Source organism: Tinamus guttatus, unplaced genomic scaffold, assembly GCF_059628265.1.
Source record: "Tinamus guttatus ecotype Peru unplaced genomic scaffold, ASM5962826v1 Tinamus_guttatus_pri_ptg000372l, whole genome shotgun sequence".
Classification (NCBI taxonomy): Eukaryota; Metazoa; Chordata; class Aves; order Tinamiformes; family Tinamidae; genus Tinamus; species Tinamus guttatus.
The window spans coordinates 180,262-204,722 of record NW_028288906.1 but is presented as its reverse complement, the minus strand read 5'-3'; the positions used below and the strand labels follow the sequence as shown (position 1 = coordinate 204,722).

The window sequence follows — 24,461 nt, the reverse complement described above, 5'->3', positions numbered from 1 at the left end:
TGAAGGGTCTTGTTTTCCTCTCAGGTACTGGGATCCTGGTCCCCGGGCTGACCCCTTTGAGGACATGCGCTACGTTTGGGGAGGCTTTGCCTACCTGCAGGACGTGGTGGAACAGGCCATCATCAGAGTGCAGACAGGCACGGAGAAGACCACCGGGGTTTATGTGCAGCAGATGCCCTATCCGTGCTACGTGGATGACATGTACGTATGTGGACTTTGTGGAAAGCTCCCAAAAGCAGGTTGGCTTTGGAGGCAAGGGATTCTTTTGCTTCTCAGAGGTTGACTTAGTGTGTCCCTATAATCAGTGTGGGAGCAGGTCTCCCTAATCTCTCAAATTAGTGCTTCTGCAGTGAGGAGTTATGGATATGTGCTGAGTAGTTGAGCTATTCCCCTGAAAGCTGTATGCAGGAGTGAGGTACAGTGTGGAGGGATAACAATTGCAGTGTGTTTCTAAGATGTTCCCATATCCCCAGACCTGATGCAGGCAAGGGTAACACATTGGGGAAAAGCAGAGAAAGATGAAAGAGGGCTGTTGAGAGCAGTTCCCAGGCAAGGCAGCTCTTTGCCCCTGCTGTTTCACTGAGCTGGAATTGCAGCTCCAGCTCCTGCTCAGGCCTGCTGGTGTGTCCTAGGCTCACCAGTGTCACCTCATGGTGAGACACTAATCCTGTGCCATATTCTGCTGCTTTATGCTTAGCTTAGCTTAGCTTTTTCCAAGCCTTGCTAGACCTTACTTGTCCTTTCTCACTGACTGCCCTCTTGGTCCCTTTTCCACTATCAGATTTTTGCGTGTCATGAGCCGCTCCATGCCCCTCTTCATGACTTTGGCTTGGATCTACTCAGTGGCTGTGATTATCAAGGGTATTGTGTACGAGAAGGAAGCCCGACTGAAGGAGACGATGAGGATTATGGGCTTGGACAACGGCATCCTGTGGCTGAGCTGGTTCATCAGCAGCCTCATCCCACTCCTGATGAGTGCTGGCCTGCTGGTTCTGATCCTCAAGGTGAGGGTACTGTTGGTCTCTCTCCTGCTCTCCAGTCCTTCACAGCAGCATCTGGAGTCTGCAGCCCACTAACCACAGCTCTGGGTGGGTTGGCCAGCAACCCTGGGGGAACAGATTTCTGGGACCAGAGATGAGTTGCTGAAAATGATAGGAAGGGTTATGACAGATTCTCTCTGTGTTCTTCAAAATATGCCTTTGTTCTGAGACCACTGCTGTGCCATGCAAACCTCAGCAACCCCAGCCTCCCCTGAGCTGCAGATCTGCCTGAGGCCTATATTGGAGAGTTCTTTCAAAGCCTGACATGCATCTTGTTCTCCTGCCAGATGGGGAATCTGCTGCCCTACAGCGACCCTAGCGTGGTGTTCGTTTTCCTCTCCATCTTCGCCGTTGTGACCATACTGCAGTGCTTCCTCATCAGCACCGTGTTCTCCAGGGCCAACCTGGCAGCTGCCTGTGGAGGCATTGTCTACTTCACGCTGTACCTGCCCTACGTGCTCTGTGTTGCCTGGCAGGACTACATCAGCTTCTCGCTCAAGATCTTTGCGGTGAGTCCTGAGGCTGTCCTGACCACTGGTACTCTGCCACCATGGCGCCCAGTGACATTTGAGGGGGCAATAGGAAGGTGATTTTCTTGTATAAGAACCTTAGTGAAGAAGCTGATGGAACCTGTTGAGTTGATGTTACCTGGGAGGGTTTTGTTGGCTTCAGTAGAAGGTCGGTCACGTTAGACTCCCTAAATCTCTGTGTACCTGGATGAAGGTAAACTACTAGATATGCAGAGCATTGTGGAAGAAGAAGGTTTTGGTATGGGCAGCAGAGATCAGCAGAGATTGCAGTCAGTGATGGGATTTTAGAGGCAGAGTGCTGCAGTTGTATCTTGTCCTTCTGAAGTTTATTTATAGCAAATATGTTTTCTTGGTTTCTGATGCAGCATGATTTGCTATCCTTTCCTCAAAGACTTCTGGCTTCTTTCTCTCCATACCTGTCTTACCTGTCTGGGGAGAGTGGCTGCTGCTGATGTATTCCTTCCCATAAAAACCCAAGGAGCAAGAGAAGGAATAGGGAAATGTACTAATGCTCTGAATTATGAGTGTTAGCTCAGCAGGTATTTCCCTACTTGCAAAGCGTGGAACGCAAACTTAATCAGTCACTCTGTCTCTGCAAACCTGGTCACACTCCTGAAACCTTGACTTTGCCTTGAGGCTCTGGGCCATGTCCCATAGTCCAAAGTAACTGATAGGTGAGAACCTATGGAAAGCATAATGCATGTTCATATTTCCCATTTGCAGAGCCTGCTGTCTCCAGTAGCCTTTGGCTTCGGTTGTGAGTACTTTGCACTGTTTGAGGAGCAGGGAGTTGGTGTACAGTGGGACAACTTCTTTGAGAGCCCATTGGAAGAAGATGGCTTTAGCATCACCACATCTGCTGCCATGATGTTGTTTGACACCTTCCTGTATGGGGTCATGACTTGGTACATTGAGTCTGTCTTCCCAGGTGAGGTTTGCTTCTGGGGGAGCACCATCCTATGCTATTTCTATATGGATCCTCAATTTCTACTCATTTGTCAGCAATGCTGTAACTGAACTCATGTAATGCTCTTCTCCATTTAGGCCAGTATGGGATCCCCAGACCCTGGTACTTTCCTTTCACAAAGTCCTATTGGTTTGGTGAGGAACCACAGGAGAGGCAACACCCTCATCCTGACCAGAAGGGGCCTTCAGAAGGTAAGTGCTGGTCACAAAGAGCCTTTTTTTTAGCGAAGTGGTGGGGTCTTGGGGTCTCTTTGTTTGAAAGCAAAGTCCAAGCCAGCAGAATCAGCGTGGTTAAGGTGAAATTGTTCATTCCTTTGTCTGTTTTCACTTTTGGTGCACTGGCTAAGTGTGTGGAAGCAGAGTTCCCCATCCCAGAGGAATAAATGTGAAGAGTTCTTCATTATTCATTGCTCATTTCTCATTACTCCATTGATCTGAGCAGACTGGGAGAAGTATAGGTTACAACTGTGGCACAGTTAAATGGCACTGGAAAAAAACATCTCTCACCCTGGTTTGCTGTGCTTTGCTTGCAGTGTGCAAGGAGGAAGAGCCCATGCATCTGAGCCTTGGAGTTTCCATCCAGAACCTGGTCAAGGTTTATCGTGATGGCAAGAAGGTTGCTGTAGATGGTCTCACACTGAACTTCTACGAAGGGCAAATCACCTCCTTTCTGGGACATAATGGAGCAGGGAAAACTACTACCATGTAAGAGCAATGCTATGCTTTATGGTGGTGGGAGAAGTGACTGTCAATCCCACTCTTTTCATCAATAAGGTGCAGGTAGCTATAGAGATGAGTGTGCAGAGCTGGTGTAAACTAGAGCACTCCGCTGATTTCAGTGGAGCTCTGCTGAGTTTATCCTCCTGCAAGGCTGTCGTGGAAGCTGCACAGACGCAGGGGGCTGAATGCTGTGAACTGGAGGTACCTCAGATTCAGACTGAAGTTGTGCCTGAATGCATCTGCTGGCAGCGTCTTTCATCAGTCCCATTTGTGATTCTGCTTTATCAGTGTAAAGAAATGAATAGGGCCTGGGAGCATGGGAAGCTGTTAAGGAGAGGGAAAGATACTTCCCTTGAGCAGAGCCATGCGGATGTGCTTTGATCACAGCATTAAAGCCATTAAAGCTGGATTTTGACCATTAGTGAGGTGTTTCTGAGGTTAGTTTCCTGCCATGGGTGTTTTTCAGGGCTTCCAGCCTCTCGTCATTCGTTCATGCTGATGTATACACAACAACCTTGTGGTGGAACTGCTTATCTATCTGCTGTGTTTGTCATTCAGGTCCATCTTGACTGGCTTGTTTCCTCCAACCTCGGGCACAGCCTTCATCCTGGGCAAAGATATCCGCTCTGAGCTCAGCGCCATCAGGCAGAACCTGGGTGTCTGTCCACAACACAACGTGCTGTTTGACTTGTGAGTAGCATCCTTGAGACGCAAGGCCAGTGATACTCAGCAGACCTTTGAATTCTCTGGGAGATGCTAATGTACTTTCAGTTAGAACAGTGATATTTTTAGCTGTGTATGTGATGGGAGGCAGTAGGTTGGTGTCAGATGGTACAGGGGCTTTCTGTTTACAAGTGGGGTCAGATGTGCCTGTGAATTAGCAACAAGATCCTACACTTTCATCATTCTTCTCTCTTTGAAGAAATATACTTTATGCAGCTTAGCAAGGGCAAAAGTTTTCACCTGCCCCTCACCTGACTGGTATTTTCTGTCGAGAACCTTTAAAGGAGTACCATTTATATTGAGCTACCACATAGAAATTGGGCCCCAGCTGAGCACTCCTGATCCTGTAGTTACTGCTTGAAACTTCAGGCTTGAAGGGTGTCTTTCCTAGCAGGTAAAGATACCTATTTTAATACAAGGGATGAATCCCAGCATGGTCATCTCAGCAGTGCTCTGAGTCTGCCCTTGTCCCCTAGGCTGACTGTGGAGGAGCACATCTGGTTCTATGCTCGTCTCAAAGGGCTGCCGGAAAACAAGGTGAAGGAGGAAATGGAGCAGATGGCAACGGACGTTGGTTTGCCTCACAAACTCAAAGCTAGAACAAGCAAACTCTCTGGTAGGTGCAGCTGCTTTTACATTTTTCAACTGTTCCTCAGGCCCCAGAGAAGCCCTCTCAGGTCCTGACAGGGGTTGGCTTTGGTGCTGAAAACCCTGACATAGCTCATCCCTGCTGCTTCTGTTGGAGGGGGATGTCTTTAGGACCTGCAGCTCTGCCTGTATGTACCCCTGCTCCAGATCCAAAAAAATGGTCAGGTCCCTGAGCCAGGGACTTGTTACTGCTGTTTTTAAGATGCAGTGTGGTGCATTTATGGAACAGTTTGCATTATGGGGTTTACTGCAGTGTAAGAAGTGCTTCCACTGTGTAGACCTGAGCACCTCTGTGTTGTTGTGTCTCTCAGGTGGCATGCAGAGGAAACTCTCAGTTGCCTTAGCCTTTGTTGGTGGCTCCAAGGTCGTCATTCTGGATGAACCCACAGCTGGGGTGGACCCTTACTCTCGCAGGGGGATATGGGAATTGCTGCTGAAATATCGCCAAGGTAGGTGCTCCTATTCCTGGTGAATTAGAATGGTACAGAAAGCAAAAGGAAATCAGTCTGTGGTTTATGACTGTTTGGAGAGCTAGTGTCTTCTCAAGATAGCAGTGTGTCTTTGCAAGCCTGGTTTTGCTTGTGTTGAAGGTAGGAAAGAAAGATCATGATGGATATGTGTGCTCTGATCCTCGCTTTCCCTCCCTCCTTTTTCATCCCATCCATGTTAGAGTGCTTATGAACTAGCCAGACAGTGAGAGTAGCTCAGAAATCCCCTGTCAGTGTGCTGCAGAATGTCCCTTGCTCTGTACTTGCTGACGTGGGACCAAGTTGCTTCAGCTGAGCATGGGAAGGTCCTGTGGAGAATCCAGCTGTGACATCCTCGTGGGCCTTTTCCATACTGCTCACCTCGTTCAAAGGAACCTGCACTTGTGGGATAGATTTCCCATGCAACTTTATGGCAAGAGTGGCCTTTTCTGGATTAGAGACAGGGTGCAGTCGACTCACTGAACAATGTTTCCCTTTGCCTGCTTCCAGGTCGGACGATCATTCTCTCCACACACCACATGGATGAAGCAGACATCTTGGGTGACCGCATTGCCATCATTTCTCACGGCAAGCTGTGCTGTGTTGGCTCTTCTCTGTTCCTGAAGAACCAACTGGGAACAGGCTATTATTTGACCCTGGTGAAGAAGGACGTGGATTCCTCTCTGAGCTCCTGCCGAAACAGCAGCAGCACGGTGTCTTATCTAAAAAAGGTACTGCTATCCATTTCCACTCAAGTTTGTCCTTCTCGTTTGAAGTATTAGGACTATGGGAAGCAGAAAAGTGTAATGTGTTGAAGAGAAATTATTCATTTTTTAAAACAAGTTTGCTTTTATATGTACTACCTCAAATCACATATGAATGGTTGCATGGGAAGAACACTTCTATTATAGTTTCTCTTAATGCCGCTGCTTCCAAGGTTGATTGGAAAGATCTAGAATAGGGTAAATACACCCTTTTGTAAAATGTATTTCTGTTACCATGACCTCATCATTGTATTTAAACTCTTTGAAGCAGTATGTCACCTTTATATTCTAAGTTCTTTATGGTGTATCCAGCCCTCTGCACCACCTGACTGGAGTTGCAAAGAGAGTGTAGTATCTAGGTGGGTCCCCTTTTTAACTAAACAGCAAAAACAATGATTGTCTTTTTTTTCTTGACCAGGATGATAGTGTCTCGCAGAGCAGCTCTGATGCTGGCCTTGGCAGTGACCATGAAAGCGACACTTTGACCATAGGTGAGTCCTGGAAAAAGAATATGTGAGATTCAGTCTCTATGCTAACATTCCTCTTTCTTTAACCTTAGACATTTGCTATAACCTTGCTGGGCCCCTGTTTAGCTGCAATCTTGGAAAGATTGTGAAGTTCATTGAGCTAGTGTTTTTAAATCCACAGATACTGATGTATTTTCTTAGGAGCCATTTTGGGTTCATGTTGACCTGAAATTTAATAGCCATCAAAGATGATGTGCTTGTTAAGCCTGATGGCAATGTGTAAAGTTTGCTGGTGAACTTTAAATGCATCATTTGCAGGGCTACCATTGCCCAACTTCTGCAATTCTCCCAAATTCTGCAAACCAAGAAAACAGCTAAGCTCAGGTCCAAGTTTGGAAGAGAAAACAGATACTTCCATGGAGATGTGCTGGTTTACAGAGTTGTTCCATTTTCTCTTCTTTCCCTCTGTGTGGGTTCTTCAGATTCTGAGCTCTTTTCTCCACATAATGCACAAGGAAGGTGAGTCTTTTCCTTTGATTCTTCTAGATGTCTCTGCAATCTCAAATCTGATTACAAAACACGTTCCTGAGGCTAGGCTGGTGGAGGACATTGGACACGAGTTAACTTATGTCTTGCCATACAAAGCTGCTAAAGAGGGAGCTTTTGTGGAGCTGTTCCATGAAATTGATGATCGTCTCTCAGATCTTGGCATTTCCAGCTATGGCATCTCTGAAACCACCCTGGAGGAGGTGAGTGATCTTAAACTTCTATTTGACATGGACTAGGTAAAATAAATTATTGCAGAAGTGGCAGCAAGACAGTCTTGTTTCTTATTCTTTTGCTTTATCATGGGACAGGCATCTCTGTGTTCCTTCATACTCCAACATGATAGGCACCTCAGTGCTTTTTGACTAGAAGGAAGGTGAAGATGCAGGAAGTTAATAGCAGTGTTTTTTTCCAAGGCATAGGAAATAGCTTTTGTTTCAGGTTTACTGAGAACTGACATAGGAAGGGGAGAATGGCTGATAAATGGTTATGCTCCTTAAGGTTGGAGACATGCCATCAAGTCCATCATGCAGGGGACAATCTGCTTTGCGCTGTTGTCGTGCTGCATCTGTCAGCCTTGGGTTCTGTCATGGCATTGCCTGGCACACTCCCCTCAATACTGCTCCGCTTCCCATTTTCACTGGCACTTATGATTGCCTTTCAGATCTTCCTCAAAGTGGCTGATGATAGTGGTGTGGACGCAGAGACCTCAGGTGAGCATGGTTGGCTCCTACAGCGTTGAAAGGGATTCCAGGGACCAGTTGCCTCCCACATGGGACTTGTGTAGGCACATAGCTGACAAGAACTAGGCATTTCTTTAGTAAAATCTTACTGCAGAGCACAGCTTCTTGGAGAAGAAATGGTTATATCAAATGAGTATTTTTTTCTGGTGGGTGATCTCATCTCTGTTTGTGGTAGTGTGACTAGCAGTGCAGTGACACATACCTAGAATGCTGTAGGTCATTTTTATGTTCAAGGACTCTAAATATTTGCTCTTAGCACACTCAAAATATGCTGGCGTTGCTGTTATCTTCTGTTGACTCAGTGGTAACATGTTAATTGTATATGAGTGGAGAGCTTTGAGTTTCTGATTGATCATGACACTACTGTGTGCTCTGAATAAAAGAAGAACCCTGACAGGGTCAGACCAGAGGAGGAATGCACTGACTTTTGCTCTTTGCTCTGAGAGTGGCTCACTGCTCTGGGTGCTCGTGCCAGCATTTCCTGATAAACTAATGCTTGCAACTTGCACTTGGTTTCACATGCATCTTAAGAGAGCATTTTCTTACTGTAAGAACAGCTAGCCTGCCCTGTCTAAATAGGAAAAAAAAAATCTGTTCAGGGTACTGGAAGAAGCTTCAAGGACAATAGCAAAAAATAGTTTATAAGACGTGATCCATTGCATAATGGCAGTGATGGTTTTAATTTTTCTTGTGCTGGAATCACTCCAGCCCAGCTCTTCTGTTTGCAAATGGGAGTCATGCAAAATGAAAATTATATTGCTTTGCTTTCTCTGGGGCTAATTGTAACCTGAAGAGGTTCATTATCCTGATTAACTGAAGCAGCTGAGCTCACTATAACTGCATTACCATCTTCAGATGGGACCTTGCCAGCCAGAAGGAACAGGCGTGTGTTTGGAGACAGACAGAGCTGCCTTCGTCCATTTACAGAGGATGATGCCTTTGACCCCAACGATTCAGACATAGATCCAGGTACTGCTGTGATTCAAACCTGCTTTCTTCTTGTGGACACTCCGTTACACATTGCAAATACTGCTGATCATGAGGCCAAGACCACAAAAGGAGCGGTGGCATTTTTGGGTTTAGAAATAGTGGGCAATGCAATATCCACAGCTTTTTCCTCCTCACTTGAAGGTTTGGAGAGAGAAGGGTGAAACACATACACGTGAGGGAGTCTCTGTTGCCCTCTCCCCTCGCTGTCATCTTGGACAAGTGAGCGTTGCTGGTTCAACCATTGCCCCATGCCTTCAGCAAACAGGTGGCCAGGAAACGTCCTTGTGAGCGTGTGAGTGAGGGTCTTTTGTTGCTCTTTGCCAGCAGAATCCAGAGAGACCGACCTTCTGAGCGGGATGGATGGCAAGGGCTCCTACCAGATGAAGGGCTGGAAGCTCACGCAGCAGCAGTTCGTGGCTCTGCTGTGGAAGAGGCTGCTCATCGCCAAGCGGAGCCGGAAGGGTTTCTTTGCTCAGGTGAGGGCATCCAGGGGGTGCCGGACCCCAGGGTTGGGTTGGCGTTGGGGCCTGCGTTGAGTTTGGAGTTGAAGGTGGGTAGGAAACATCATTCAAGACAATTCGAGGCCCTAAAGCTGTTCTCCATTGCCCATACCACAAAAGTTGTCCTGTGCAAGTTGTTTTATCTTTGTTGTTGTTGCTGTTATTGTGAACCAGTGAGGGAGAAAGGAGTTAGATGATAACTAGGTTGTTAGAGCAGTCATGGGAATAATGCATGTAAAGTTCAAGCTCTGCCTTTTGAGAGCAGCAATTGGAGGCTGAATTCTCTGCATCCCAAATGAGCGCCCTGACTGCATGCCAGGATAAATCTGCCTCACTGTCTAGAGATGCCTTGGTAAATAATAGAAGACTTTCTTGGGAAAATGTGATTGAAAAAGCTTTGACCCATTAAGTGACTCACCTGAAGCTGGTGATGCTTCTGGGAATGCTCATTTTAAAGAGTGTTTGCTCTTCCCTTGCAATTTCAGATTGTGCTGCCAGCTGTGTTTGTGTGTATTGCTCTCATGTTCAGCCTGATTGTTCCTCCCTTCGGGAAGTATCCCAGCTTGGAGCTGCAGCCCTGGATGTATGATGAGCAGTACACTTTTATCAGGTACATTTCTTGTAAGCAGGATATGGTGCTAAACCCTAAAATTCTGTTCCTTTCTGCTGACCTTTAGTAAAATCTTTACTAGATTATTTAAATTTGCTTTGTGCCTAGCTCCAAGGGACAATTGAACAGAATCCTTTTGCCCTTTTAATCTTTTAAATGCCAACTCTAACCACTAGCCATACCCATTTCTGGGTGGTGCTATGATTCCAGTAATACTTTGTGCAAAGATAAATGCTGGCCAGGAGTATCTCCTTGAGCCCAGACCAAGTGCTCTGCAGAGGAAAATGTCCGCCCATTTCCCTTTCCTGAACCTTTTTCCTGTGTTCTGAGCCTTGCTCTGCTGATGTTGTTGCCCTGTGCCCGTTACCCAGTGACCTGATAGTATTTCTCTGCTGTCCCCATAGCAATGACGCTCCGGACGATGCAGGCACTCAGAAGCTTTTGGATGCCCTTCTCAATAAGCCTGGCTTTGGGACACGCTGTATGCAGGGACACACCATCCCGTAAGTAGAACTGCAGCCTGGCAAGGATCAGCCCTGGCTTCTGATGACCCTCTAGACCTAGCCAGCCTCTGAGGATGCTACTCATGCATAGCCGGGCTAGGCTTTAAGCCGAAAGGGTGGGAAATTGTTCCTTTTTTCTGCCTAGAATCTCCTAGAAAGTTGCCAGCAGCCCGTAAGGTGAGAGAGCAGGGTCTGAGTGCAAACCTTGCTTGAGGGAGGTGAAAAGGAGACAGAAATCTCTTCCTCGAGCTACTGGTGTGCTCCAGAGCGTGGAGACAGAAGCTAGTCATGGTACTCTGTTTTTCTCTGTTAGCCGTTTGTGCTGCACAATCCTATGTTTCCATCTGCACTGGAAACCTTGGTTAGCACCCGTGCAAATCCCTGCTTTTTCCCCAGGAATTTTCTCCCAGCCAATTTCATATAGCTGCCTTGCTATATGCCAGAGGACATAGTTTCTGCTATTAAATGATTTACAAGCAAAGGCTGTCACAGTTGTTTTAAAAGCTTTCATTTTCCAACGCAGAGACACTCCTTGCACGGTTGGGCAGAAGGAATGGACCACGGCTTCGGTGCCAGACTCCGTCCGGGACATCTTCCTGAAGGGCAACTGGAGCATGCAGAACCCTTCCCCGTCGTGCGAGTGCAGCAACGAGAAGATCAAGAAGATGCTGCCTGTGTGTCCCCCCGGGGCGGGTGGGCTGCCTCCCCCACAGGTAGGAGAGGGCTCCGATGGTCCTGCCAGGAGGGACGTCACCGCGGGGCCGAGAGGCTGGTGGTGACGCGTGTGCCGGTCTGCGTTTCCTCACTGACGTTTTTCTCTGGTGACACCAGCGAGAGCAAGACACTGCTGACATCCTCCAGAACCTGACAGGACGCAATATATCGGACTATCTAGTGAAGACCTACGCGCAGATCATTGGGAAAAGGTACCTGCTGGGCGTACGAGCGTGGCAGCTCTCAAGCGACGTCTTGGGTCTTGTAGGCGGAGTGAGGGGGAAGCCTGGAAGCAAAGCCTGGGAATTGCATTGGGGATGGGTGGTGGGGTGTATGCCCTCTGTGAGGTGCTATCGCTTTTTTTCCCAGTAGGGTCCCTGTAGTGCTTGTGGGTCTGCCCATCCTCTTGCTCTGTGTTTAATATTTCTGCTTTCTTTTCTTTCTCCACAGCTTAAAGAATAAGATCTGGGTGAATGAGTTCAGGTGAGTTAATATATTTTCTTCAGCCTGTATGTATCCTCACTGTAGAGTTATCACAGAGTCATTAAGGTTGGAAGGGACCTTTAGAGTCCAATCCCACTGTACACGCAGGGTCACCTAGAGCATCCTGAGTGTTGCGTTCAGAAGGAGGCTTAGATCAAACACCACTGCCCCCGCCTCAACACCAGCATAGTTGGTTGTAAAGTTGAGGAGACTTGAAGCTGCACAGAAATTTCAAGATCATGATGAATTTAGTACAAAGTCTGGAGAAAATATGCACTGGAATGACTCCTAGTTGTTGAATGTTTGGAGAGCAGTTCTGAGAATGAACTGGGACAAAGCCTGCCTGCCTTGCAGAGGGGACCTGTGGGACCAGCTTGCAGATACTCTGTCATGTCAGGTGCTTTACACCAAGCAGGGAGATTTCCTAGGAACACAGGACAGCTACATTAAATCCAGAGCATTCTGCACTGTAGCAGGCATCACACTGTGCAATCTCTTGCCTAAGCTGGGTGTTTAACTGCAGAAATAAAGAATAGGAGACAACAGGACTTAAAAGGCAGCATGGGAAACCAAACTTAACCCTTTTTGGCTTGGACATAGTGCAGAAAGATGAGAGATCTGAGGAGAGAAGTGTGTTCATGTCTGTGTTTCATCTTCTGTCTCTACCATCAGGTATGGTGGCTTTTCCCTGGGAGCCAGCAGTTCCCTCATGCTTCCTCCAAGCCATGAAGTCACTGATGCAATTGAACATGTGAGGAACATCTTGGAACTAGCACAGGTGAGCAACTGCTCTTCAAAAGTCCAGATTGCACTAAGGTCCCATTACTTGGAAACTGCAGAACAAGAAGAGTGTGTGTTTGCATTTCTGAGGCTTCTCTTCAGCCTCTTTGAGCTCTTTGGGATCAGCAGAAGGCTGGGGGTCCTGCTCAGCTGAGCCCTGCACAGCCCACATTGATGATGTGCGTCTTGCCCAACATCATTTGCAAGCTGGTGCAGATGGCAATCCCTGGTCAGGGTTGCATGCTATCTCAGGGACATAACAACCTATTCCCAGCCCCACTGAAACCTCAGTTGGGTCCTTCTGCCCTGAAATTATCTGAGCTGAAAAGAAAATTTAGGACTTTCTCTGTATCTGCCTTGAAGCTGTAATGTCTCTGGAGGTTGCCCTCCTTAACAGTTGATGCTAGGGAATATAAAACAAACCTGTGTTACCATTGGGATTGTGGGGCAGACAGAGGCAGAGAGAGTCGGTGGCTTCTTAGCCATGTTGCTCCCTTCAGCTTGGTGAATCCAGGCTTCGTAATGGAAAGAAACCTGGGTCAGACCCATGTAAAACATGGTGCAACTCCAGGACCTGCAGCAAAGGTGCTCTCAGGGAGTGACTGTCTCTTTTGGTGCTGTTTGCAGGGAAGTTCTGGAGATCGTTTTCTCAACAGCTTGGGAAGTTTCATGAAAGGCCTGGATACAAAGAACAACGTAAAGGTAAATCACTACCCTACTGGGCAGCCTGTTCCAGGGCTCTGTCAACCTCACAGGAAAGAAGTTCTTCCTCATATGGAGGTGGAACTGCCTGTTTTTCAACTTGTACCCGTTACCCCAATTGTCTGAGCCCCCTCTCACTGCTGTGCCTGTTAGCAGAAACTCTGCTAGCTTGGAGTTAGTTTTAGTTAGTGGTGTCCCAGCAGTTTGCTTTGGGCCCAAGGTGTTTGCATTTGGAAGAGCGAACACAACTTGTCTGGAATTCCCCCACATTCATTTCTCCTTTGGAGCCCAGCCGTAAGTCCAGCAGCCAGGACTGGGTCAGGCTGTATGTCCTGATCCTGAGCAAGCTGCATCTAGAAGGAAGTGCAAGAAAACAGTGCATCAGCAATGGAGGAGGGATGTTCTGCAGGGCTTGGGAGCCTGTTGGATAGGTGCTGTGTGTGGTGCCTTTCTGATGCCCATGTGCTGTTCTGCAGGTGTGGTTCAACAACAAGGGCTGGCATGCCATCGCCTCCTTCCTGAACGTGATGAACAACGCGATCCTTCGGGCCAACCTGCAGCAGGGCAAGAACCCCAGTGCTTACGGGATCACTGCCTTCAACCACCCCCTCAACCTCACCAAGCAGCAGCTCTCCGAAGTGGCCCTGTAAGTCCCGGTGCAAGCATGAGTGGCCTGGGGCTCACCAGGTGACATGGGGAGTGTCACGGTCCTGTTACAAACCCACTCGTGGGTGGACAGTCAGCAGCATGTTTTATTTAGGCTCTGCCATCCCTGCCTTACTAGCTGTGGTTTGGGCAGGTTGCTGCTGTTGAGCTTTTGTTGTTGAACTGCTGTAGCACTGCTGCCACACTCTAAAATGTAGGCATTCCCGTCACTGGGAACTCTAGTTTATCCCTGATCTCTCAAAGGAGCTTACATACCAAAGCACACAGATGGCACTGGTTTTGCCAGGGCTCTAGTAGTCTAGAAATCTTTGAGGTTTCTCCTAGTTGGTGCAGATATGATCAGCTTTGCCCTAAAAATACGAACAGCCCATCAATACAAACATCCTGCCCTGCTGCTTTACCACCTCTGCATTTTCTAGGCTTCAGTAACATTCCTCCAGAGAGTCAGTTGCTTGTACCCACTCTCCTCCTCAGTGTCACAGAGCTAAAGGAAGCCTATTTGCTGCGTGGATATGGCCTCATGTTTCTTACTGCTGTGCAAATTTTCTGCTGTCCCTGAGCCCCTGTAAGCTCTCTGTAATTTTTAATAACCTCACAAGCTTCTGATGTTCTCCTTGAGGAACTTCACCTGCGTAATCACTCATTACTCTCTTAACCTTGTTCTAAAAGGCTGAGGAATGTAGGCCCACCTCTTGTCCTGAGGTATCTGCAGTTAACTAAAAGCCACTGATGGGTCCTGTTCAGTTTTATTCACTGTCATGCTGTAATGCACAGGGTTTACCCCATGCTACCAAGCCATTGACTGATTCAGTACTGTTGCAACCTGGCTCAGGGCTCATAAGCTGTGTAGGTGCCTCCTTCAGATCTTCTACCATGGCAGTGGTAGATGAGAGGCTAAAGAAAAGGAAAATACATGTATATGTATATGTAAATTAAGTGGGAAATAAAGTACCAAAGGCTGTCAATAGGAATGACAGGAAGTGGAGCGTGGTGCTCAAATCACTACTGAAGATCTCAAAATTGAGGTGCAGTCCTTGAGACACCAACAGGTCCGCACATTCCTGCTGTTACACAACTCTGCAGTCAGCATGCCCTGGTGCCATCATCCTTCACTATGAAAAACAGGGGTAGCAGAAGGGACCCAGTTTCTGCACTGCCCTGCGTGAGCTGCCTCACCTCCAGGGAGACAGCACCAGCATACAAGCACTTTCTTTCTCTTCTGTTTTGTGCAGGATGACCACGTCTGTGGATGTCCTCGTCTCCATCTGTGTGATCTTTGCCATGTCCTTTGTTCCTGCCAGCTTTGTGGTCTTCCTCATCCAGGAGCGCGTCAGCAAGGCCAAACACTTGCAGTTCATCAGCGGGGTGAAGCCAGTGATCTACTGGCTGGCCAACTTTGTCTGGGATATGGTAAGGGCAGGAATACGCTGTGTCACTAGACACAGGATCACAGAAATAAGGGTGCTTTCATGGAGGGCACTGTATTTTCCTCTGAGAGCATTTAGGTTTGAGAAGGAACATCTTTCCCTTTAGGATAGCTAAGGAGAGAGGAGGCAGTTCTTCCTCTGTGCAACAAATCAGCTTTGCTGTAAGCCCAGGCAGCCACCAGTGCTGTGCCCAGTGTTATGTGGGCGTTTGGACTTGCACGCTATTTATAGGGGTGCTGAAAAGCAAGAGTTTTGTCCTTCAGCATGCAAGTCGTTGTGAGGAATGCATGATGTGACAGTACAGTTGATGGAGGCTAGTGGAGGAGCTGAGATGTGAATCTGAGGAGCAGTTGTGCTTCTGATCTGCTGGGAATCCTTGAGGTTTTCCCTCTGTATCTGTCAGCTTTCTCTGAAACACTTATCTTTTTATTGCCAGTAAGGCTGTCAAGACAAGGACTGTCCTCCACTCTGTTTACAGGATGTCCTTTGCACTAAGGTGCAAGGTGCAGTTGGAGCTAATGGGCACTGCATTAGTATAAAGAGTAACAGCTGTGCTTATATTTTCTGCATGTGCTTTCTTAAGGCAGTGGTTGGGAAAAGGAACATGGGTCAGGGGATTGTGAGGTGAGCTCCATCATCAATATTTATTATATCACTTTAAAATGCTGGTCCTCCCAGATAATACTTCTGCAACCACTTGTTCTGCTCCATTCAAAGCAGGAGTTTGCAACCTGTGGTGTCCAAAACCTCTGTGAATCTATCAACTGCCTCTAGAGGGACCAAAAAATGTAAACACACATATAGGGCACTACATTTTACATGCATAACACTCATAAGCGAGAGTCCCATTGGAAGCAGCTCTGAAAACATTGAAGAATGTTGAAAAACAATGGTTTGGGGAAGAAAAATACTTTTGATATTGTCTTCTGGATACAAATGTGAAACTATTTTCGTTCACTTCCCAGTGCAACTACATTGTGCCAGCAACGCTGGTCATCATCATCTTCATATGCTTCCAGCAGAAGTCTTATGTGTCGTCCTCCAACCTGCCTGTGCTGGCCCTCCTTTTGTTTCTCTATGGGTAAGGGACTTCTCACAAGCTTGACTGGGGAGGCACTTAGGTTTGGGAAGTGCTTGTCTGATGTTGCTGCCTTTCCTTTTGGCAGGTGGTCGATCACCCCTCTCATGTACCCAGCCTCCTTCGTGTTCAAAATCCCCAGCACAGCATATGTGGTACTGACCAGTGTGAATCTCTTCATTGGCATCAACGGCAGCGTGGCCACCTTTGTCCTGGAGCTCTTCACTAATAATGTGAGTGTCACCAGTAGCTTGTCCCTGCCTGGGTCGCCAACAGTTTGTTCTGTGTTGCTGCCATGCTGCCCATAGCAGACAGTTCCCCAGAACAGAATGGTTGAAGGTTGGAGATTGTCTAGACTAACCTTGCAGCTCAAAGCAGTGTCAGCTAGAGATTGTTGCCCCGGACCTTGTTCAGTCGGGTTTTGGATATCTCCAAAGACAGAGACTCTGCAGCCTACACTCTGGGCAGCTTGTTCCAGTGTTCGTTCAATCTCTAAGACTTTTCAAGCCCTAAGCTTTCATTTTGAGCCCTAAGACTCAAAAACACTTTTTCCTCATGGTTAAGGGGGATTTTCTGTATGTTCCTCATGAGGGACAGTCTCTGCCAGCTATAGACCATTCTCAGTCGTGCCTTCAGAGATGGCTATCTCTCCCTTGATTGTGTTGAGAATGTGTGCACCTCACATCACCTTTTTCAAGGCCAAACACCTAATAAGGATGGTGCAAGTTCTCCTCATCCCTCTATGCAACATGGCCCAAATTGGTGGGGAATGCTCTGTGTGGAGGTGGGATGAGGAACCCTGTGGGACTAGGCTCTCTGCTATACCACTGAGTGTGAGGGTGAATAGGCACGACCTGGCAATGGTCCTTTCTGCACCAGAGCTCATCTTAGCTTGGTAGAAACACAAGCATGCTCGAAGACAAGTAACCTGTAGGAATAGGAACCCTTCTTCAGGCTGCTCACGGTCTAATCTGTGGGCTGGATAGTAAAGAAAGCCAACAGATGTTTACTTGGAAATCGGGGGCAAAAACTGAAATGAAACGGAGGAGGGTTAGGACATCATGTAGTGGCTTGACCTTATCTAGGGAAGGAACTACATGCAGCCACTGAGATGGCCAGTCTGTGCAAGCACAGCTTTCTTCTCTTCAGCGTTTTCAGTCCATGTTTTATCACTTGCCTTTTACACTGTCAGCCTTTGGAGGAAGCATTGACTGTCCAGAGGGGTCCTTACTGTGACTCTGGGAGGAGCATTTTTAATCCTTGTGCTTTTGCTGATTGCAGCATAGGGATAACAGATGACACTCGGCAGATGCTGGCTGCTGCTTGCTGAAATGGCTCACTGGCCCTTGGTTTTGTCTTAACAGAAGCTGAACAACATCAATGACATCCTGAAGTCGGTCTTCCTCATCTTCCCGCACTTCTGCCTGGGGCGAGGACTCATCGACATGGTGAAAAACCAGGCTATGGCTGATGCTCTGGAGAGGTTTGGTAAGTGAAGGACGGGCACAGTGGCCTGAACAGAGCAGAGAAAGCTCAAGCCTGCCCCAGATGAGCATCACTTGCTCCTCTGAACTATCACTGACTGATGGTGCTGTTTGCTGCAGAGATTTGGTCAAAGCTGGCAGATTTTCATACCCGTCCCATTAAGATTGTTATGGGGACTGAAGAGGGTTTGGCAGTTATGCGCTAGGATTTTTGAGTTGTATGGACATTAATTCAAAAATGTGTGAACTGCATGAATGAGATTATTAAGCTGAGCAGAAGTGACTGAAATTCTGGAGAACTGAATCATTTTTGGGGGCCTTATAGCCAGTGCCAGACACGAAACAGTCTTTGTCCTTCACTACCCCCTCCACAAGGTAGCCCAGCTTCCCTTTGGCAGACTACATGGTCTCATGGCTTGAGTCACCTCTTCCTAAGAACGTGCACCCAGTCCCAACTCGGCTACCATAAGAAATAAGCCCATGTGTGGTCCCACGCACCACTCTCCAGTTGCCTCCAAGCCCAATGGGGTGATCTCTTCAGTTAGAAGTGCCAGTTCTTTGCTCCCAAAAGCTGAATGTGATCTTCCTCTCGCCCTGCCAGGAGAGAACCGCTTTGTGTCTCCTCTCTCATGGGACCTGGTGGGGAGGAACCTCTTTGCCATGGCGGTGGAGGGCGTAGTCTTCTTCGTCATCACCGTGCTCATCCAGTACAGGTTCTTCATCAAACCCAGGTGGGTGGTTCTGCTCGCTTCGCCGCTGCAGGCAGAGGAAGACACCTTTGGTGTCTGCCATGAACTAGGTTCTGTCTTCTCCTGTTAATGCTTCATCATGTTGCCCTCTGCAGGCCTGTCTATGCCAAGCTCCCTCCTGTGAACGATGAAGATGAGGATGTAACCAGAGAGAGGCAGAGGATAATCAGTGGCGGAGGACAGAGTGACATCCTGGAAATCAAGGAGCTGACCAAGGTGACAGCAAGAGTCTTGCATTTGTCTCCAAGCATCATTGGCACAGGGCCCTGTAGTTTGCCATGGGCCTTATTCAAAGAGCAAAACGGGAGCATGTTTGGAGTGCTGAATGCATATGGTTCTGTAGTTCTATTTTCCATGTTTTTCTTGTTTTTTTCTTTCTGGTTTCAGATTTACAGAATGAAGCGAAAGCCGGCAGTTGATCGGATCTGTGTTGGAATCCCCCCTGGAGAGGTAAGCTTGTTTGTCAGACTTACTGCCTTGCTATTACGGTGGTTTGTAAGAGAAGCAAAACAAGATGGAAGCAGAGTGAGATCAGAAATCAGTTTAGAGTGAAGAGAATGTCCTGGTGGTTTAAACAGTTCTTGTGCCAGCCCCTCTCTTATTTTAAGGAGGATACTGAATTCATTGATGTCTGAGACCAGAGATGAAGTAATAGTACCCTCCAGCATTTGGCCCAGATACACTCTGGTGGCACTACAGAAGTCCATGGGTTCAATGAGAGATCAAAAGCTTATTTCGAAAATGCAGTGAATAGGAACTTTTGGAAGCTGCGGGAATTCAGGCTTCTCTGGATTCTCCATCCTGGGGGTTGAGCATGCTCCCTCCTATCTTGCACGTTCCAGTCAGTGGTGGAAACTCTGCAGCTGAGTCCTGTTCTCAGACACGCTGTGCTCTTCTGTATCCTCAGTGCTTCGGGCTCCTGGGAGTAAATGGTGCTGGCAAGTCATCCACGTTCAAGATGCTAACTGGTGACACAGATGTGACAGGAGGAGAAGCTTTCCTCAAAGGAAACAGGTGAAGGCCCATGCATCTTTCCTCTGCCCTGTATCAGATAAAATCCTTGGCTGTTTTCCCCTCCAGCTTTTGTTCCACCTCCACTAGGTATAAACCTGGCCACCTTTCTGCCTTTTTGAACTCCAGGCATCTGCTTCAACTCTTTACAGAGTAAAGTACTTCAGTTGCTTTGGAAAGTGGACTTAATCTAGTAATCACTTCTGAATATCTGTACCCATCATGTTTAAACATCACATTTTAAAACCATGCATTTGGCACAGGCAGACTTTGAGGATCCCATATATTTTTTGGTCCACGGATTCCAAAACCACTGGTTCATCTTCTTCCTTTTATTACCTAAAACAGCAGCCTGCACTTTGTTAAAATCCTAACAAAAGCATTTTTTCTCCGACAGTATCTTGTCCAACATCCAAGAAGTCCACCAGAACATGGGCTACTGCCCACAGTTTGACGCTGTTAATGAACTGCTGACGGGGCGAGAACATCTGGAGTTCTTCGCGCTCTTGAGAGGGGTCCCAGAGAAAGAAGTCTGCAAGGTAAAGGAAACACAGAGCATAAGGGAGCTGTGTGACCGGTCAGTCCTGCTAACATGCACCCTCCCTGGGCACACACACACTGCAGTGATGCTCTGGGTGGCTGGGGAAGGTCGTTTCTTCCTGGACAAACTAAAGCCATGGCTCTGATTTTATTTTTTTTTTTGTCAGTGCAGCCTGGCAGGGTATACTAGAGGGGAAGGCTGGTATTTTGGGCCATGAATTCTCTCACTGGATGCACTTTCCCACTGAACAGTTTGTTTTTTGCAGAAGTTTAAGCACTGGGGAGATGCAATTCATGCTCAACCTCACTTACTGTCAAGAGTTAATTCCCTAAAGCAGTAGAGGAAAAAACATGTAATAACAGAGTATAACAGAAGTTTCACAATGGCTGTTGTGTCTTTCCAAGTGATGCCACCCTAGCACTAAAATACCACTATTTCGATATCCAGCATGGGGTTCCTCTGCACTGTTCCCGCAGGCCCCATGTGGGAAGGGTCCTGGTGCCGAGCGTGATCCAAATGGCAACCGAATCTCCCGTTAGATCTTCCCAGTGCCTTGGGCCTGTTGGCAGGGTGACAAATACCGCTGAGCGCTGCACGAGGTCCTTGTGGCCTGCCCACGGGGCTCGGGGACATGGTGGTGCCCGGAGCTTCCAAGGACAACGGCGCTGCGGAGGTGCCGGGTTCCTGCAGGAACCGTGTGCTCTCTCTTGCAGGTTGGCGAATGGGCCATTCGGAAACTGGGCCTCGTGAAATACGGAGAAAAATACGCAGGGAACTACAGCGGGGGCAACAGGCGCAAGCTCTCCACAGCGATTGCCCTCATTGGGGGTCCTCCCGTGGTGTTCCTGGTGAGTCTGCAGGATGTCCCGCTGAAAAGCAGACAGCGGGGCAGAGTGAAGACTGCATACTTGATGGCCAGCTAGCATTTAAATACATCACTGGTCACTTAAATGTGAGCAAGAACATATGTAGCTGAAGATGCCCTGTTTAAATGTGGGATCAAACAATAGCAGGCTTCTATTCCTGCAAATTTGCTGGAGAAGTTGGGGGCTCAGACATATTGCCAGACTACCAACCATTACAGCATTTTCAGCACTGGGGCACTGCTGTTAGGATTTGTGCACTTACAAAAAAGTATGGCTTTTCTGCCCTCAAGAATCAGCCCAGTGTTTCTAATAATTCTGTGAAATTCAGAAATGGAAAAACATAAGGTTTACTAAAATTCTTACTGATAGGAGAAGAATGATCTGTGTAATCTTCATCTTACTGCATTTAATTTGTTCTAGAACTGGATATTTTGACATAATTGCAGAATAAGCAGTACTTCTGAAATCTTAAATAGATGTTACCTAATTTAAAATTTGGAGCATAAATTACTTTTCCATTTTGGAAAAACAATTACTCAAGATTGTTTCTTATGCGTAAGCTCTCCAGCATGCATAATGGGAATGGCCAGGTCGTTTCAGAGATGAGGCTATTTTTACCCATAGAGTGTAGCTGATTTTTCCTGCCCGTTTTGCAGGACGAGCCGACCACAGGGATGGATCCCAAGGCGCGCCGTTTCCTGTGGAACTGTGCTCTGAGCGTCATCAAGGAGGGGAGATCCGTGGTGCTCACGTCTCACAGGCACGTAGCGACCCGGCTGTGTCCCTCCCCGCTGCTCTACCTGCTGGGGTGGTGTCTAAATCCGGCTGCGCGAGGTGCTAACGAGGTCCCTTGTGCTTTCAGCATGGAAGAATGCGAAGCCCTGTGCACGCGGATGGCCATAATGGTCAACGGGCGGTTCCGGTGCCTGGGCAGCGTCCAGCACCTCAAGAACAGGTAACTCCTCTTCCCATTTGCACCACAGAGCTGTCTGCATTTTTAGGGAAATAAAACACATCAGTCCTGTTTTCACACACAGCATTCCTGTTGCTTTTTGGCTGCAGGGAAGCTGCAGGATTTTAAGTTGTGCTTCTTTTTCAAAGCCGCTTAGCTAAACGGTGCTGCCCCTCTTGTCTGCAGATTTGGAGATGGTTATACCATCGTGGTGAGAATTGCAGGGGCAAACCCAGACCTGAAGCCGGTTGAGGAATTCTTTGGGCTTGCCTTCCCTGGAAGTGTCCTGAAGGAAAAGCATCGGAATATGCTTCAGTACCAGCTTCCTTCTTCACCATCTTCCCTGGCCAGAATATTTAGCATCCTCTCCCAGAACAAAAAGAGACTCCACATAGAAGACTACTCCGTTTCTCAGACCACTCTTGACCAAGTAAGTTTCTAGGAGCCTGCCTGACAAAACACCTGCCAGTAGAAAAGGGATTAATCCACCAACTTTCTGACACTATCTTAAGAAAGCATTTCAGCAAACCAGAGCCTAACCTCCATGGCTAAGCCAAGGGGTGAGTTAGCTGTGAGCAGGTAAGTTGGAAGACTTGCATGCAGCAGCATCTTGGAGAATTCCTTATGTTCTCAGGGTTAGATTTTAAAAATATCTTTATTATTGTATACCTGTTCTAGGCCCATCCCTTACACCTGTGTTGATCATTTTTTCTGACAGTGAAGACAAAGCAATTTTTCAGAATGTGAGAGTTACCACAGAGAACAAATTCACGGTAACTCTGGCTCTTCCACACAAAATACGGAAGGCAACTTAGGAAACTTTATGCTGGAAAGAGAATTTTTTCCTCCTTTATCACGTGATTAGAAGATTTGTAGGCAGTTGCTTCAGAGAATTGGATAATATTGCATCTCGTTTATGGGATCAAAGCCCTGTTCTTTTCAGAGCCAGTACTGAACTCCAGGACTAATCCAGAAATGTTCAGGTATAAAATACCATGAATGAATCAAAACCTACAGTGATTTGTAACACAGTCCTTTTTCTTGTAGGTATTTGTAAATTTTGCTAAGGACCAAAGCGACGACGACCACACTAAGGACCTGTCATTGCACAAAAACCAGACTGTGGTAGATATTGCAATCCTTAATTCGTTCCTGCAAGATGAGAAGGTGAAAGAAAGTTGTGTGTAAGCCAATTTCAGCAAAGAAATGATGAGCAGAATGCAGACTGCCTTTGCCTGGGTATGACGCTACCAAGGAAGAAGCTAGCAGAAGAGAAACTGGACACTCTACTGATAACCATTCAATGCAACGCAATTCAATGCAAAGAAAACAAAATTCCTTTATGGAGGCCGTGCCTCGTGGAGTCGTTGTCTTGTACTGTTCTCAAGTGAAAGACTTGAAGTTAGCTCATTACAGTATAACTCTGTGAAGCTGTGGTAAAGCACCCACCAGATGCTGTGGGCTTTCAACCATACTGTATCTTGTCCCATACAGTGTATTTTTCCTAGGGTTGCAAAATTAGTTAATTGAGGAATCTTGGCCAGTGGTTATTTATTGATATTTTAAAGACATGCATGTTTGCTCTTGAAAACATTCATGTCAGGAATGGGGATTACCTGGTGCTATATCCATTGCTGGCAATGAATGCACCAAATCAGTCAGTGGCAAGAAAAGTCACCAAATAACACAGTCTTGTGGCCTTATTTTGTGAAAAGTGACCTGACCATCTGCTTTTCCTGGACTGGTGTAGGTCATATGGGGATAAATCTGAGGCCACAAAGCTGAACTGTGCAGATGGGTTGTATGGACACGATAGCCTGTCTCTTATCATCTACTTCAGTGAGTGGTGATATGCAGAACTGTGAACCCTGCAAATGCACAGGATTGTCCCACCAGCATCAAAACCAATAACCTACTCTGACTAGGTTTTTTTGTGTAGTCAAGTACTCTCCTGCTCCTCTGAGGTACTGCAGCAGCTGCAGGAATGCCTAGTGGAAAGAAGTGGGTGACAAGCAGATCTAGGGTTTGGACCACAGCAGCAAACTCACTGGTTGTACAAGCTGCTAATGCCAAGAGCAAATGCTAAATCATAAGACATCACTCAGATATGTAATGTCTGCTCTTTAACCCTTGCTTTGCACCAGAAAGGTACCCATCATCTGAAGTTATTGCTTAGCACAAGTAAGTTGCCATTTCTGGCTTTGCCAGATAAAACTAGAAACAAGATGTAGATTTTTTTTTAACAGTATTATTTATGTGAGTTTAATAGATAGGTAGCATAATTAGGGATTGAAAGTGCTTTCAGTTGATCTTTGTAGCCACAGTATTTCTTTACATTATGCCTGCGATGCTATGCTCTCATTCTCTCCATTCAGTGATAGCTACGTTTATGATCTGTGCAAGTTCCAGACTCCAGCAATCAACCACTATCTGGAATTACTGTAAGTTGTTCACCTAAAATTTTCCTACTTGGAAACTGGTATAACATTAGATTAATGTGCAGGTTTCTACTTCTGTAGCGCAGTGTAGTTTCAGTCATCAGGTGATCCCTAACTGGAGAATATACCCTTGTTTTTGTGAGAAACTGTTTCAGTAAATTTTCCTTTGAAGAACAAGATAGTTCAAAGTAGTAGTGAAATTACAAGTAATAGTAGTGTAATTATGTTGATCAATTTCTAGAGAAGAAAAAAAAATTTACGAAGCCAGAAGATGATTAGAGGGGAGACTGTGGTGAGGACAACCAATCCTTGTTGATCTTTTACAGTCATGGGGGAATATGCTTTCATTATTA

General features: G+C 46.9%; 1 protein-coding gene across 2 annotated transcripts in view; it reads left to right on the top strand.

Moving 5' to 3' along the window:
* The window catches only part of ABCA1 (ATP binding cassette subfamily A member 1), a 67,844-nt gene extending 43,598 nt beyond the window's left edge, over positions 1-24,246 (top strand). The window contains exons 13-49 of one of the 2 annotated variants that reach the window (XM_088530414.1): positions 25-201; positions 782-1,004; positions 1,328-1,549; positions 2,294-2,498; positions 2,615-2,728; positions 3,070-3,241; positions 3,815-3,946; positions 4,456-4,595; positions 4,939-5,076; positions 5,605-5,825; positions 6,277-6,349; positions 6,872-7,074; positions 7,536-7,584; positions 8,470-8,583; positions 8,932-9,080; positions 9,590-9,714; positions 10,119-10,217; positions 10,741-10,930; positions 11,049-11,143; positions 11,382-11,414; positions 12,087-12,192; positions 12,822-12,896; positions 13,373-13,542; positions 14,795-14,972; positions 15,955-16,070; positions 16,156-16,300; positions 17,432-17,555; positions 18,153-18,282; positions 18,396-18,516; positions 18,688-18,750; positions 19,208-19,314; positions 19,709-19,850; positions 20,566-20,700; positions 21,375-21,478; positions 21,581-21,673; positions 21,857-22,100; positions 22,718-24,246. In XM_088530414.1, coding sequence (XP_088386540.1) covers positions 25-201; positions 782-1,004; positions 1,328-1,549; positions 2,294-2,498; positions 2,615-2,728; positions 3,070-3,241; positions 3,815-3,946; positions 4,456-4,595; positions 4,939-5,076; positions 5,605-5,825; positions 6,277-6,349; positions 6,872-7,074; positions 7,536-7,584; positions 8,470-8,583; positions 8,932-9,080; positions 9,590-9,714; positions 10,119-10,217; positions 10,741-10,930; positions 11,049-11,143; positions 11,382-11,414; positions 12,087-12,192; positions 12,822-12,896; positions 13,373-13,542; positions 14,795-14,972; positions 15,955-16,070; positions 16,156-16,300; positions 17,432-17,555; positions 18,153-18,282; positions 18,396-18,516; positions 18,688-18,750; positions 19,208-19,314; positions 19,709-19,850; positions 20,566-20,700; positions 21,375-21,478; positions 21,581-21,673; positions 21,857-22,100; positions 22,718-22,858 — 5,068 coding nt within the window. In that variant the 3' untranslated portion in view covers positions 22,859-24,246. Of the gene's footprint in view, positions 1-24; positions 202-781; positions 1,005-1,327; positions 1,550-2,293; positions 2,499-2,614; positions 2,729-3,069; positions 3,242-3,814; positions 3,947-4,455; positions 4,596-4,938; positions 5,077-5,604; positions 5,826-6,276; positions 6,350-6,871; positions 7,075-7,535; positions 7,585-8,469; positions 8,584-8,928; positions 9,081-9,589; positions 9,715-10,118; positions 10,218-10,740; positions 10,931-11,048; positions 11,144-11,381; positions 11,415-12,086; positions 12,193-12,821; positions 12,897-13,372; positions 13,543-14,794; positions 14,973-15,954; positions 16,071-16,155; positions 16,301-17,431; positions 17,556-18,152; positions 18,283-18,395; positions 18,517-18,687; positions 18,751-19,207; positions 19,315-19,708; positions 19,851-20,565; positions 20,701-21,374; positions 21,479-21,580; positions 21,674-21,856; positions 22,101-22,717 lie in introns of both variants that reach the window. The other variant, XM_088530413.1, reaches the window with a different exon arrangement.
* The last annotated feature ends 215 nt before the right edge of the window (positions 24,247-24,461 follow it).